A 16,446-nucleotide genomic window follows, 5' to 3' on the forward strand; every position below is an offset into this window, starting at 1 on the left:
GGCTGTGTGTGTGTGAGCTGTGGCCTACAGCAGCTGCCTTTGAATCTTCAGACGGATGAAATGACATCGTAACTGTGGCTCGCCTTGCCCACATGGGAGGGCATTTAACGGGGATCGGAATGAGAGTTGAGAAAATAGTCGGAAAAAGGTAGGGCGCATTGCGAAATTCACTAACGCCTGTGCCCTACTCTGACAGTGCGCAGCCTATTTTCACGACCAATCAGCATCTTGTGCTTGAAACGCGTCTATGCTTCTGGACGCATAGTCGGAGCGCCTAGTACGTACACCGACGCTTCGTTTTGAGTGCACACGGAATTTCCGAACGTCAAATTAAATCAGAGCAAGCCAATTTGTCTATTTTCATTCATCATCTCAAAATATTGAGGCGACATGATGCGCATGCCCCCCACAGAGTGAGGGAAGAGGCGTGTGTTAATGTGCTTCTCAAATACACCACAAATGATCTAAGGCACATTAACGGAGGTAAACGGGCACGAATGACAACATGCGCTCGGCCAATTTAATGCCAGCTCAAGTCCTTCGGTAGCAAGCAGCAGGAATTAAACGTAACCAATAAATGAACGGTAAACGGGTGAATATTTGCTACCCGCCGCTCATGTATGCACACTGAAAAAGATCAATAAATAAATCAACAAATACATAAAAAAACACCTCTCTTCAAACAGCAACACATTCGCCGGCCGCAAATAGCTTAACAGCGTCCCACTCTTAAATCACAATATATCCTCTAACGCATTTTGACGGCCAAAGCGTCTTACCGTCAGTATGAAGCGCTCATTTTTATTTTTATTAATTTTATCATTTATTTATTAACTTATCGTAACTTATTAATTAACTTGGGGAAAAGCAAGTATGACTGGTCCAGTCACAGATCCACACACACCAAGAGCCAATTAGTCTACGCTTTTGCTAAGGCCGCTTGGTCCAGACACCAGCAACCCGCTCCCCTACCGGGCACAGCGAGGTAAAAAAATTCAGGGTGTGAGGTTGTTATCCGACAGCAGAGAGCATTGTGTGCTAATGTGCGTATGTTCTGAACTTCTTCCGAAAACTTTCACTCAAAGCGCCGACACCCGCCGTCTTGCCTCACCATACAGTGGCTCTGCGGTCAATGTGTCTCGTCACTTCCTGTCGGCCTCAAACATCAGATCACGGCCGATCCCAAATGAAAAGAATGTTCGGATAACAAGCCCAGAGACATCGTGCGGGCTTTCGGCACTGACTTTTAAGTGTTTTGGGAGTGCCTTTAACTCATTCACTCCCAAAGACGTCCTAATATGTTTCTTTTTATTTTTCCTCCATTCTGAGATTTCTCAAAATCCCATCAAAGCTTTCAAAGATGTTTTTTTTTCTTCCAAGCATTCAACTGCTTCAACTTTCACAGAAATGAAAATTAGTTGTTTTTTTTCCCCATTACAGGTAATGTGAAAGTAAGTGCTTCAATTTTGGTTAAAAATAAATAAATAAAAACAACCCTTAAAAAAAATCTATTTTCACCCATCATGAGGAATAATGGTTAATGGCGTCATGGCAACATCTACACAAAGGAGTCTTCGGTTTACCATTTTTCTAAGTCGCGAATGGCACATGGAACGAGTTTGCTGCATGGCCTAAAAAAAAAAACAAAAACATTGAGCATTTCTTCTTATCTTACCCGTTCTTGTTCTCTGTTCTGTGAAACACTTCAGGGTTTTTTTTTTTTGTAAGTATAAAAGCTGCTTTCTAAATAAACTATTGATCGATTTATCGAATTACACTTGTAAGGGTAGTGCAACTCCCAAAATATTTCAGTGCGCAAAAGGACTGGAATCATGATGAATTCCAACCCATTGGAAAGCTGCTGATGAGGCGACGCGACTGAGCCCAGAAAAACCCAGTAAGCCGAGTTCACGCGAGCGTCTGCCGAATGCGGCCGGTTTGGTCTTTGGCCGTGGCGTACCAACACCAAGGTGGAGAGTTAAGAGAGCGAAAGAGTGAAAGGTCACAAGCAATCATACAGATGCGCAGCCACGGTCAAAGGTGCGGATCGCAGCCGGGCAGACTTGCGGCTAACAGACTTAGCTAAAGTGGCTTAGAGGGGCCCGGCCTACGGCGAGCAAATCCAATTCAACGTCGGCTAGGGAGACGAGACAGCGCCGGGTGTTTGTTTTGTCCACCGGCAAGGCTTTGGAAGTCTGAGTTGACGAGGACTGGCGGATGCCAACTCTCTGTAGAGACGGGATGAGACTGAAACCTAAGAGACCTGGACCTAAGATGGCCGCTTGTGCGCCAGTGTGTTCGGCGACGCTCCTGCCATTTCGTTTTTTTTTTTTTTTTACTTTTCAAGCCTCGACTCAGCATGACTTAAATTTGTTCTTGATTTTACCGCTTGGTGCTTTCTACCACCTTTATTACGGATTCGTCTTACTGTTTATTGTGTATGTTAAATCGCTCCATGTACAGCACTATGTATGCAGCGATGGCTGTTTGAAAGTGCTCTATAAATAATGTTGACTTGACTTGGAAAAACTAGACAAAGATGGATGAGCGGCCCCATCTTTTGATCCGCACTTTAGTGTCATAATACTTCGTTTTGACTTTTAAATTCTATTTATTTATTTTTTTCACCAGGTTTGTTCATGAACAATGTCAACAACACCGGCCCAAAATCATGTTCAACTGCTTTTCGGTACAGTTAAAACAAATCCTTTAAAACGACGAACCGTGCGATCTTTGCCAAACTATTTTTCAAAGGACTTTGAGCAATAAGTGATACAGCAGAAGAAAAACAATTTGCTTAACAGTGTAACAGACGGGAAGGAATCTCTACACAAAGTTACCCTCATGGCTGACCGGTTTCTTCTGCACCAAAGCATGGCAAAATCCATTTTTTTAAACAAAATCTGGCTGCCTAAAACATATCAAACCTATTTTCATTCGTTATCTAAAAACGTTCAATCTTCAGGTGACATAACGTGAGAGTTGAGTGAAGAGGCGGAGCTTTCCAGCATTTCGTAAAAAAATGTGGGTGTCGAAGAGATTTCTTCTCGGGGTTATTTTCTTCGAACAAGTGCAGTAATAAAAACATTGCAAAAGAAGTCTCTCGCAGTATCAATCAAAAAGTAAACGGCGAAATGTTTGTCATTTGTCAACGTCGTTAGCTGGCTGCAGGTGTTAGCTAATAACGTGCATGAAGTCATCCTCTATCCCCGTTAGCACCTTACGTTACAACCCTCATTCATTATTCGTCTTTTCTTTGACACTTTCCTTTCATCAACCATCAAAAGACAAAGTGACCCCCCCCACTTCAAAGAGTGATTATGCCTCGCCTGTCAAATGTCCACAACACCATTTTTTCCCCCTCTGCCGTTGACACCTACTTAAGGTGATAGGCTGAATTACCCCGCCACACCCCCACTCCCCCCTCCCGCCTTAAATCAACCAGCAACCCGACCCCCCTGACCCCCCCACCCCACCCCGCCCCATACACATGCCAAACCCCATTCCACCCCCACAGCGGCCATTAGATATTTCCGCCTGGATGAACTGAGCCAGTGTAGTGGGGATGGGGACAGTGCTGGTGGATGGAGGACACTTTCACCTCCAGTCTCACTTGAACACACACACACGCACAAACACACACACACACGCACACACGCACTATGAAGGAGAGTACTTTTAAAGGGAAATATACTGGCGGTGAAAAAGTATGAACTCTTAAGTTGTTATTCTTATTTAAAAAATGGTGATGCAAAATTGGTGACTGGAATCAGTCGTATTAGAAATGTGTAGGATTTATCGATTTTTATTGTATATATTTATTCATTCACAATTAGAAAGAGAGTTGGGGGAAAAAAACAGCGATTTTTCTGGGTTGACTAAAATCACTAAAATGTGTTTTTTTTCCCTACTTGGTGAATAAAAGTTGATGTAAAAATATGCCCTGATAACAAAAAAAAAAAAAAGCTCATCGGTGTGGATGGAGGCCAGTCAAGATTTCAGATTTTGTACAAAACAAAAAAAGCAGTTGAATTTGTGGGAAACCGACCCAAAACATTTTTCATGAATCAATGATTACAAAACACACTTAAATAACTAGTGTACACACAGAAACGATCAAAACACTCACAACTCATTCGCAGAGAAGGAGTGAGACACACACACACACACACACACTTGCAAACTCACTTGCCATCCCCCGAGCTTTCCCAGACCCGGATCAATACGTACTAATCAATAGATGACCATGAACCTGGCCAAAGGAGACGCGCGGAATGGATGCGCGAATGAGGAATACATGTTACCTCATGGACAAATATAAACATCAATGCAAACTTCCCCATTAAAACCCGTAGAAATAATAAGCTGAAGTGACTTTTGGAAAGAAAAATAATTAAAGGAATGTTATACTTTGATAAATAAATGATAAATCCACTTCATGCTTCAGCTACTTGTGAATTCCACATAGTACAGTCGAGGGGAAAACTTTTGATTTATAATTCAGGTGAATTTCAATAAGGGGTGAAAAAGAAAAACAGATTCATTACTCATATTATTTTTTATTTCAGTTGAAGGCTAGCGTAAAGTTACTTTCTCTAATTTTCTTATTTGGGTCTTGGCACAATTGCGAATGAATCTAAATGAAAGAATGGCCAGAGAGTCAATTTTTGGGATACCTTGTATTCGTCAAAGTTCTTTCATCAAAATATCGGACCATTCCCTGGTTTGATCAGTCATGTCCAATTACCAGTAGTCCAATGACTATTCTCCATTTGAAAAAAAAAAAAAATGCCGCTGAGGTTTCCGGTGGGGTCTTACCGGGGCTGGACCGCGGAGCCAGCGACGACTTGAGTCTCCAGGCGCTGAAGTCGGATGCAGTTCTCTGAAAGACGAAGGGCACCGGCAGGGGGACAAACATGGTCCTCCGTCGACCTGAGACCCCTTTTTTTGCTCCTTATTGTCCTCTCCGCTCGGCTTTAGTTCTCCCTCCGATCTTCTGCTTTGGACAGAAAAAAAGGAGTTTTTTTTTTGGTGGGGGGTTTCTTGATAGTGTGATCTTGTCTCAATTCTTTTTTTTTTTTTGGTTCTTTTGTCCTGTTTTTCTCTTTGGCAGTGACAGCTAAAGCTCGGGGTGGGGGGAGGGGGGGGGGGATTTTGGGGCGCAGGTGAAGCGCTAAGCTCCCGCTCGTGCGCCTAAAGACAGCATCGCGGGTCCTCGATGTGCACCGCTCATATTCCGCGCTAACCCCCCGACTGGAGGCGAAGTGTCCGTTTCTCCGCTTGAATGAATCGCATGAAAAACAAAAAGGCGATCGAGAGAGCTGATCAATTAATGAGTAAATCCATGTGGAAACGGCTATCGGTTGTTCGGTGCAAGGCGGGATTTTCCACGCCCCCCCCCCACCTAATAACGACGGTGGTCGTGTTCCGTCGCCGCGCAGCCTCACCGCGCTCTGCTGCTCATGAGGCGCCTCGGCCAGGATACAAGAGACAAGAGACACCCACCCCCGATTTTACACACACTCCCACCCCCCACTCTTTTTTACTCTCTCTCTCTTTACTCCCCCCCAACACTCACACACTCACACACACACACGCACATTTAAGTTCAAAGGGCTTAATATATGGAAATATATTCGTTTTTTTTAAAGAATTTCTGACTTCCATCTGAAATTTGCAAATTCACTGTCACAAAAATGTGTAAATTCTGTCAAAAAACTCAGAAAAAAAATCTGAAACTAATAAAGTAAAATTCAAAGACAGATGGTACTGATAATACTTCCTGAGTCATGTGCCAAATGAGTGAATTCGAATTGTGATCGTGTTAAATTTATACTGTACATATCATTTTTTCTAGACAGGTGGACTACTGGTTAGCTCATTGGCCTCACAGTGCAGAGGTGCAGGGTTCGATTCCGGCTGTGTCATATGCATGTTCTCCCCGTGCCTGCGTGGGTTTTCTGCGGGTACTTCCTCCCACATTCTAAAAACATGCATGGCAGGTTAGTGGAACACACGTAATTTTCCCTAGGTGTGAGTGTGAGTGCGGATGGTTGTTTGTCTCTGTGTGTCCTGCGATTGGCTGGCAACCAGTTCAGGGTGTACCCCGCCGACTGCCCGAAGACGGCTGGAACTGACTGGATTTTTCTAGATTTTTTTTTTTTTTACTGAAATTATCGTTAATTCCGCATTGAAAATTCAAAATAAATCTCAGAAATTTGAATGTAAAAACAGAAATCCAAATTCGAACAGAGGAATTTATAATCAACAAATTATCGTCAATTCAAATTTCAAAATTTGAATTCTGACAATTTTTTTTGTGTGTGCAAAAAAGTGGAAATTACAATTCAAGCTCTGAAATCCAAATTCAATATCTTAAATTTAAAAATTTTGAAATTCCACTTTTCTGGGATGTAATTATTTCAAATTTTCACACTTTTTTTAAATGTTAAAAATATAAATCCAATTTTTGTGAATTTGACAAAGATTTTGGTTTAATGCCTTTTGTAATTTTACTTTATTTTCCAAACTGACGTTTTGCATGGGACATAAGTCAGTGTAAGGAAGTCAACCTCACAAATACAAATTCAAATTGAAACTGAAGAATTCAAATTGAAACTTAAAGAGGGCAGCAACCTCTTGCTTTTTGGCTTCTATTTACTAGTCAACAGCCTTCGTTTTTGTCACACTTGTACACGCGCCGATCCAGCCAATTGATCCCCTGAAAACGTCAATACAATGAAGCCAATATTCACATCATCACATCAGCAAGGAGAGCATCGATTACCTCCACACACACACCCACACACACACACACACACGCATGTGCGTTTGATGTATATTTCAGTAGGCGCACCTCTCTCTCGTTCTTTCTTTTCATGTTTACATATTTACAGTAGTAGCTTGCACCTTCCATAGGTATTCGAATTTGGAGCTGAACCGAAACTTTCCTTAAAAATTCCACCTCAAAAGTTGCTAAAATAAAGGCAAATTAACTTTGAATTAACATTAAAGGCAATCATTTTTTTATACTTCTATTTGAGTTGTTAACTTACTAAAAACTATACTGATTGCTTGCTTTTGAAAGGAACTTGATTGATGATATAGGAAAAAGTCTTTGTGGTTTCCCTTTAGCAAAACTGGTCTACTTGTTTGTATAAAAAAAAAAATCGGACTAAATAAGACTATAATGACTGTCGTAAAACGCTCGATTATCATGTTCTGTCTGCTTTGTTTCAGGTGAAGGGGGTTTACCTCCAGCAGGCACACCCGTTCCGCGTTTCCCCATTAAGTATCGACGGACTGCCAAGCTGCAAGAGTCTCGTCGGATTATTGACCTTGCTCGCTGTCGTGCTTCAAGTGTTGTTTTCTAGACTTCTTGAAACCCTCCATCTTCGCACTCGTTATTCATAGATTCTATTTTGTATGTATGTTTTTTTTTTAATCTTATTGCTCTTGATCTTTGGCTTCTTGATATTTCGTTTAGTTATTCTTGGTGTTCCCTACTGCCTTGCCTTTTGCAAGCGGTTTTGTTGATGCATTGTTTCTCCTGGCTCCTCGTGACTAGCGATTTCCGCTTGTACTTTGTGGGTGCGCTTTTCTGTCAATAAATATTTTTGTTATCGCACTTTATTTGTGTCTGCATTTCTGGAACCCCACCCCCACTCCCCCAACATTTTCGATTTGGTCCGGAACCTGATAAAAATGGCAGCCAATAGTGAGTAACTTGCTTGCAGCATCACTGTATTCCATTAAAATCCTCGGGTTTTATTATGTACTCTAAAAACTCGACTTAAATCAAGGCATCAAGTACTATTTGAAGGCAACTGTAGTTGCAACAATAGCGAGTCGAGATGTTGACTATGTAGTGTGAGTAAACGCTACAGATCATCTTGGGCGCCAATAAAGATTCTTTCAAATATACTAATCAATACGGTAAATATGGCAGTCAATAATCAAGCGCGCTGCTCTCCTCCTCGTGCACTCCTGAAGGGACCAGGTGTTAATAAGTTATTGATCCGTTACAGTCCCTGCGGGATCTCTGTCGGCGCTTTGCACTGCAACGGATACGGGGAAAGCGCCGCTCAGCTGACTTGGACGCTATCGAAACTGAAACGGACACTCGGCGGCGTGACAATGAGCGGCTGTGGGTGGGCAAAAGTCGGCACACGAGGGGAGAAAAAAAAAATATATATTTTTTTTAATCAGGGAGCGTCATTTGTAGATGAGGGATTTTTTTTTCTGTAATGCATGAAGTTTTGTGTATTGAACCATTCATGAATTCTAATGCATTCATTTTAAATAAGTGAAAAATGAGAATAAGTTGTTTCATTCAGCAAATTATCCAATTATGCAATGAGCAAGATGAATGAAAATAGAAAAAAAAAATTGGAATGAACACATTTCAATGAACTAATGTTGTGCAAAATGAACTACACTCATGCAACAGATATTGCAAGACTCTTGATGATGCAAATGCCCGTTGGGCCAGGTTAAAATGCGTCGTCTACCCGCACAATCAAAATCAATGAAAATGGAGGGCACGATACTCGTTCGGGGCACATTTGTTGCTGGTGCAGGTGTACCTAATATTATGTCCTCCACTGAGCTCCCGTCCTTCAGTATGGCATTACAAAGAAGCCCCAACAAGCTAAAACAACCCCCTCCTCCTCCCTTGTTGCCCTCCCTCCCCATTGACAGATGACGTCCGCGTGTCCAATGAGCGAGCGAGAGAACGGACGCAACGACCGCTCGGCCCTCCGGAGCCCCCCTCTGCAGATAAAAGGCTTTGAGCGCGCAGGAGCCCCCACATCCAAACTCCTTCCAGACAAAAGCAATTATTTCTTGAAAAATATAGTGTGTGTTGTGCGTCCATCGCAGATGGGGAGGGTATGTGTGTGTGTGTGTGTGTGTATGTGAAGGAGAGGTGAGCAATATGGCGCACGGCGGCCCTCATCAATAGCAATTTTTTTCTTTTTTCTTTTCCGTCCTCCTCTAATATACTTTTTTAAAAAATAATCTGATGCTGGACACATGCCACAACGCACATCTGATAACTCACGTACACACAGACACACGCACAATTTTGTCACAAGCTAGAGCACGAGTGTGCCCAAACAACGAAATGCACTAACACAAGCATGCCTAGATATCTTAAGAAAAAACAACAATCAACAATATATAGAATATAATAAAATATAGAATAAAGTTTAGCACACGACCCAAGGAGAGTGTCAATGTGGATGCGAGATGTTTTTATTTCATCATACACTTTCAACGGGACAACTCCCAATTTAATTATTTTATCCGCACGGCAACAGTGCAAGCTAAAACCTAATTGGTCGATCTAGTACGAATGGATACCAAAATGTCGACAGACCTAAAACATTTTGTTCTACAGCAAACTAGGAAAATAAAGTTGGTTAGACAAGCTCCAGATAGCACCACCAGACAATAAGACACTTTGACGACCTCACGTGTGGGCAAGGAAAACACTTTCGTCTGTTTACTAATCAGTCAAATTCTAAAATACGAAATGAAACACTAAGACTAACCGGCCAACCGGATTCCAGCTTCTGATATCACTCACTAGCCCACAGCCCTTAAAGGAATAAACACAAAACTCATGAAAATCTTAATTGAGGGGATCTATTTTGAGCAACTTTCTGGCCTGGCGTGGCATGGCCACCTAAAGTAATCAATGGTGACATATCATCAATAGGGTGCTCCTCATGCTGCCAATATGGCTGCCACATAGCCATTACTTACTTACTAAGTGCCAAACGCACCGTCGGCGCCGCGTTAGCATCGTAGCTCACTAGCGTAAAAACTAACATAAGTGCTCGTTTTATGCCAACATGTGGGAGATTTTTTTTTTCTCCCATGGCTTTATGAGCGGCGTAATGTGGCGCGCCGACGCCAAAGACGCCGTAACACGCGTGAAAACCCCGCTAGCCTAAACCGCTTAGCTTGGCACGATTGCGGCCCCATCAAGGCCAACGTTTATGCCGATGACACGGATGCGGCTTTGCAAGCCGGCGTAACCTCTGCCGCGCAGACGCGCCTTGTCTGCCTGAGAATGTGTGATATGACCGACATCAACTGTGAGAGGATCAAGCGCGGAGTGCGGGAAATGGAGAAAATAAATAAATAAGCACGAGAGGAAGTAGAGGAGGTGCGACAAATCTCAAATGGAGTGCGCAGCTTTAAAAAGCTAGCTTCATTTTTAGCGAAACAAAAGCTCAAAAAGTGGATGGCGTGTAGAGACGCACGCCATTTAGACGTTTGGGAACGGTTTCCCCAGTGGAATTATTTTGCAAATAAATATAAACAGTTTTTTGATTACGTTCAATGGGTTGCCCTTAAAAAATGTGGAATAATCTGCGCCATGTGATTAAAATTGCATCGTTTTCGATGTAAAATGTGTTAATTTTGCTTTAAAAAATGTTTTGGAGCGTGTCAGAAGGTTCGAGGCTGCCAGGCTTTAAATGGCTGCACCCAGTCTGGTGAGTGATATGGGTGCCAGCGAATGGTCGCATATAAAAGTGGTCCCTGCAAAACTTTGAAGTGTTGTTAATTACTGGTGGAAATTTATCAGGCGTGGACAGATAACACGAATAGATGCTGATAAAAAAAACAAAACACACACACACACAAAGACGTGAGAAGGAGACACAGTGAACGCGTGCGGGCAGATTTAGAAGCGGAGATCAATGAGAAATGTAGAAATCAATGAAGTTAGCAGAGGGGAATCAATGGCGCCTAATCGGGATGCCGATGGCCCGAGTAAAAACAATTAAGAAGGAAGAAAAATGTTTAACCGCCATGAACCCGAGCCCACCCGCAAACGCAAACACACACGCACACACACACACACACACGCACATGCTGTTTATTTACTGCCATTTATTGCAAAAATATATTTTGAGTTTTAATTATGATCTTTATCTTGGTGTTTCTGTCAGAATTTGGATGTATATTTTCAAATATTTTATGATAAAATAATATGTCATCATTTGTAATTACAAAAGTTTTTATTGATAATATATTTGTATTTTGGTTCATTTTTTTCATTTTCATTTAAAAATAAAAATATATTTAAGATGCAATGCAATTAATCATTTCATTCTATAAAATTCTAAATGTTAAAAACAGTTTAAAAAAAAAATTCTAAATGATTTCAGTCCAAAACTACGTTCTGATTATTGATTATTATAAATAAATATATTTTCCATCATGGTGTATGTTTGTGTGCATGCCCGCACGCGTTGTGCGGGGTTGTCGCGGGGCCAATCGATAGCGTCAGGCTCACTTCCGACCCCGCGGCTGGCGGCGGCAGTGCCGAAATCAATGGGCCAACCCAATAGCTCAGGTCCCCGTGTGGATTACCAAAGTGTCTACTAATCAGTGAGTTAGCGAACGTGACACGACGCCTCTTAACCTATCGATATGACACGATTGACGAGGCCGGACATGCCGCGAGCAGCGAAGGTTTGGAAAACCCCGAAAACGTCCACATGCAATTCACAGAATACGTTCCAGCGAACCCTCGCAATATCGTGGCTCATCTATTTCAACACAACCATACTGCAATACTTAAGTGTTATAATTAGTTCAACACCAATGCTAAGTTGTGTTAGCCCATTTACAGGTGATGTGTCATTTAATTTGGAATTCATATAATAAGCGCATAGCTGTAGAATTGATGAGTAATTATTTTGGGGGATTCATTTGCTTTCCCAAGTAGTTATACGTGATAAAAAGGAGCTCATATCAATATTGTAATTGTATGAGAGGCGTTGCAATGAATAATTCATTCACAATCAATTCTGATTGGAATATTTTGTTTACTTTCAATAAAATTTTCTTTATTTTAACATTGAATACTTGAATTATCGGCCCGGTGGTCCAGTGGTGAGTGCGTCGACCTCACAGCGCAGAGGTAATGGGTTCAATTCCAGCTCCGGCCCCCCTGTGTAGAGTTTGCATGTTGTCCCTGGGTTTGCATGGGTTTTCTCCGGGTGCTCCGGTTTCCTCCCACATTCCAAAAACATGCATGGCAGAGTGATTGAACACACTAAACCAGTGGTTCTTAACCTTTTTAGAGGTACTGAACCCAAGCGGTTCATATGCACATTCACCGAAACCTTCATTAGTGAAATTTTTTTTTTTAATTATATATATATATTTTTTACAAATTCAAGACATAAAAAATGCACTTATTAAAAAGAGAAAACACAAACACAGTGAGTATATTATAAAGTATACGTTTTTGAGTTTTGTACAAAATGAACCAGCCAGTGATGGCCAAGTGGGCGTGTCATAACAAATTGACATGTTGAGTTGGGCGTGTCTTAACCTACATGGCAGAGGCTGTCGAACCCCTGAGAACGATACACCGAAACCCTAGTGTTCGATCGAACCCAGGCTAAGAACCACTGCTCTAAACTGCCCCTAGGTGTGAGTGTGAGTGCGGATGGTTGTTTGTCTCCGTGTGCCTTGCGATTGGCTGGCGACCGGTTCAGGGTGTCCCCCGCCTACTGCCCAAAGACGGCTGGGGTGCGCTCCAGCACCCCCCGCGATCCTTGAGAGGATAAATGAATCGGAAAATGGATGCATAGATATTTGAATATTTTTTTTATTGTTGAAAAGAAATTCATTTTATTTTAGATACACTACATCCTGGTCTTTTTATTTATTTATTTTTATGCCAGTCTACAGCAGATTTATAATATTGTCTAATTTTACCTTTTTGGGAGGTGGGGGGGAAGGGACGTTTGGATGTTTGTTTATCCCATTCAAGCTGCCGTGGAATAACTTGACTTGGCATGTGCCTCTACAAGACGACACAAAAGACTCATTCAGCGATGAGGCAAAGCTAGAGCAGTACGGCGGACAAAAAGAACGTGTTTTCAAGAGCAGCCGTATTAAGGGATGTGAAGAAGAAAATCACATGAGAGACAAAATGAGAGCACTAGCAGGGAAAAAAATAATTGCAATTCAATGATGCTGCCTAGTTTTTGAAAAACCTTTTTTAAAAAATAAGCTTGGGATTATGGACCCACAATATTGTAGTAGTAGTTTCATTTCCGTTAGCCTGTCTATGGCATTTTGCGTTACATGTTAGCATGACGGGTACTTAATGCTTATGGAAATTATTGTCTGTGTATTGTGTACTGTGTTAAATTTCCCAGGATTGAATTTCACGTTTTTAGTTAACTTGAAGCAAGCACACTTTTCCTCTTATTTGGAGAACCTTGCGTGCGAAAAAGTGAAAACAAGTAGTGAGGAATACTTTTAAGAAATATTTTTTTTAATAATTTTGTTTGGTTTCTCCATATCTCAGTTTACCTTTTGCTGGAATGCAAATAAACTCTGGTATTAAACGGAGGTTCACGCTACATTCAAAAGGTGTCTTGACTTTTCAGGGATTGTTGTTAGGGTTGAAAACGGAAGAATCAGAAGCAAAAGAGGAGTGGATATTAAAAATATTTTTTTTCTAATCAAGTATTTGAGGCGATAATCCAAAATAAGCAAAGTGATGCAACAATGCGACGGAGGAGGTGGATGAAGGCGGGCCTCCCACACACGCAGGCCGGATTAGGAAACATATGCAGCCGAGTAGTAAAGGATTAAGGGGTGAGGGAGAGCACAGAAGCGGAGAAGAAGAATGTTACGAGAAGGGGACACGGCACGGGAGGAGGGGTCTCAGCTAGCCGGATTTCCAGCCCTGCTTTTATCCTGCCTCCTCTATTTCAACCTCCTCCTCCTACTCACCTTCGTCTTTGAAGCAACGCACGGCGGCTCGTGGGGACGGGCCATGGAGGAGTCGGGACCGGCCTATTTTCTGGACGCTTCTTTAACTGCAATCGAAAAAAGAAAAATTCCGCTCAGGCACAGCAAAGCCGGATACTACATGATTGGGTCATAAATACTTGATGGATATTCTCATAAAAAATAAAAAGAGACACTAAAATGATTTACTGGGAAATTTAACGTAGAGACATAAATAGTACATATAATGTAATTTCCATTTGGGAGGCAACAGAATTAACACTTCTTAGTTGGGACAATTGCATTGTTAAAATGACACAAATTTTGTGCCCTACATAAAAAATATTTACGTGGCCTTACAGCTTACACATTTTGTATTCAATCAATATTTTTCTTCACCTCAAGTAATATTCTCAGACATTGTTTTTTTTTAATTGGCCTAAATAAAGCATTACAGTAAATATTTTTACATTATTCTTGTGCTCATACAGTACATAAAAAGGTAAAATAGGAATTTAAGCAATTATAATTCTTATTAAAATGTAGATAAAATATGGATAACTGAACTGCATTGAATGTGCTCTCTGAACTACTTCAAACACGATTTTGGAGACAAATTCAAATGGTAATTTTGCTTTTTTTTGTTTTAAAAATTACTATGAATTATTTAGGATATTGGAGATAAGGATTGAAAACGAAACAGATGGAGACAAAAATAGTTACATGTATAATTCCCAAAATCTGAATACTTTTAATGTCATGATTATGGTCAAAATCAGATGTGGGGGATTTTTTATTAAGCAAATGTCATCTCACTCATCCTTGTGTTTTGGTATAAAGCTGCATTAACACTCGCTTGATTTTCTCCTCCATCTGTCCTTTTGCGCGATCTTTCAGGCTGCATCCCTAAAATATACCCAGGTACACACACACACACATGCACACACACACGCACACACACACACACACACACACACACACATGCACACTCGTGACCTTGGAGGTCAACCCTTGGTGGATGGGGTCAGACGTCTGGGATGGCGTTAACCTTTGACCTTGAGGGCACGACTGCTCGCTCGCATTTTAAGCAGCTGGACAACTGAGTCACTCACTAGTGTGCGTGTGTGTGTGTGTGTGTCGGAGTTGTCGGGTTGCTTTCCAGGCGACCAGGTCAAGCCGCTTGTCGCCTCCACCGTTGTCAAAGAACAGGCCGCAACACTATTGATCAAGTCGGAAGCAATCGATGGACGCGCTACCAGCTTCCTGCTTCTTCATTATCTGAGGGTTAATATCTCATTAGCAGCTATTATCGCCACGGCGACAGGCGGTCAGCAACACGCGCACACATGTGAGAATTCCCAGCCTGCATCACACATGCGGGTTGGGAGGATTACTGGAAATCAATGCGAGAGCAGTTAGTGTTTTCCCGCCCTGATCGAGTCAAACATCGCGGGACTTTCTGTGATGTAACAGAGAAGATCGTGAGACTGCCTCAAGAGTTCGGAGACACTTTCAGTGTGTTTAGTGAATTGGGCAGATTTAATGGTAAATGAGAGCGTAGTTGGTAAATTCATTGGCTATAAGTCAAATGATATAATTCTTTTTGTTCAATCGGTGAGTTGGTAGGTTTGGGAAGTTGGTCAAATGCTTGTTGACTAAATTGAGTGGTTGGTTTATTGATCGGTAAATTGATTGTGACTGTTTGGCTAGTTATTAAGTGAACTGACTGGTTAGGGTTGTAACTGACTGATTGGTTTGGCAGGTTTGCTTGGGTGGTTGGTTGGTCAGTTAGTGATTTATCAGTTTGTTGGCTGTGGCCAGCGGCACTCTTTGGTGGATGCCAGCACATTGTTGTACGCAGCTGACGAGCGAAAAACTGTTTGGTGTAGGCCTTTCTACCGTAGTTTCCCACCGATGGCTTTATTTAGGCCACTCTCAAAAGGGTGATCCATTCTGTACAGAATTTGGCCATATTCCTCATCAAAAGTAACATATCCCAGATTTTTTTATATATAAATGAACTGTTGATTCTTGAACTCTCGCGGCAAACAGCAAAGATTGTCAACTGAAGAAGCTTATTGAAATAAAGGTGAAATATCCTGGAAAAGTCCAGTTGTTCCTATTCAACTTTGTGAGGAGACGATTGTGCTAGTGTATCCATTTGAAAAATAAATTAATAAAAATACACACACACACACACACAGGAGCAAGCAAGAATAGTATACTTACAGCCGTTATCAGTTCTTGCGGTCCACAGTGATGATGGGGTTATGAGGGTGTTTGGGGGCAGCATCAGCAGGACTGTGCCGCTTATCAGCCAGCAGACACTCTGATCCTTATTAGCCACGGAGGAAGAGATGCACACAACCGGACTGGCTGCACACAAATTTCTCATGTAACTCACTCACAAATCTAACAGTGATCAGTCAAGCAACTTAACGTAAAAACATGACGGAAGAATGTTCCCATTCTACCTTATGGAACGAAATAAACGTCGGCCAAATATAGCTTCAAGAGATTAACCAATGTTTAAAACCCCTTTAAAACTAGCTTTTATTTTAAAATATCTGTCAAACTTAAAGCCACAAATGACTTTTAATTTGTGACTAAATTGCGAGTGTTTGTTTTAATTTGATATGAAGCAACAAATACGCTGACAGACGGTTTTATCGT

At 41.6% G+C, this 16,446-nt stretch overlaps 1 protein-coding gene across 2 annotated transcripts in view; it reads right to left on the reverse strand.

Annotated features, from left to right (window-relative positions):
• The window catches only part of LOC127605010 (POU domain, class 2, transcription factor 2-like), a 36,865-nt gene extending 31,413 nt beyond the window's left edge, over positions 1 to 5,452 (reverse strand). For both annotated transcript variants that reach the window (XM_052072552.1, XM_052072551.1), the window contains exon 1: positions 4,819 to 5,452. In XM_052072552.1, the coding sequence (XP_051928512.1) occupies positions 4,819 to 4,918 (100 nt within the window). In that variant the 5' untranslated portion in view covers positions 4,919 to 5,452. The remainder of the gene's footprint in view (positions 1 to 4,818) is intronic.
• Positions 5,453 to 16,446: the final 10,994 nt, after the last annotated feature.

This window comes from Hippocampus zosterae, chromosome 7 (genome assembly GCF_025434085.1).
Source record: "Hippocampus zosterae strain Florida chromosome 7, ASM2543408v3, whole genome shotgun sequence".
NCBI classification, from domain to species: domain Eukaryota; kingdom Metazoa; phylum Chordata; class Actinopteri; order Syngnathiformes; family Syngnathidae; genus Hippocampus; species Hippocampus zosterae.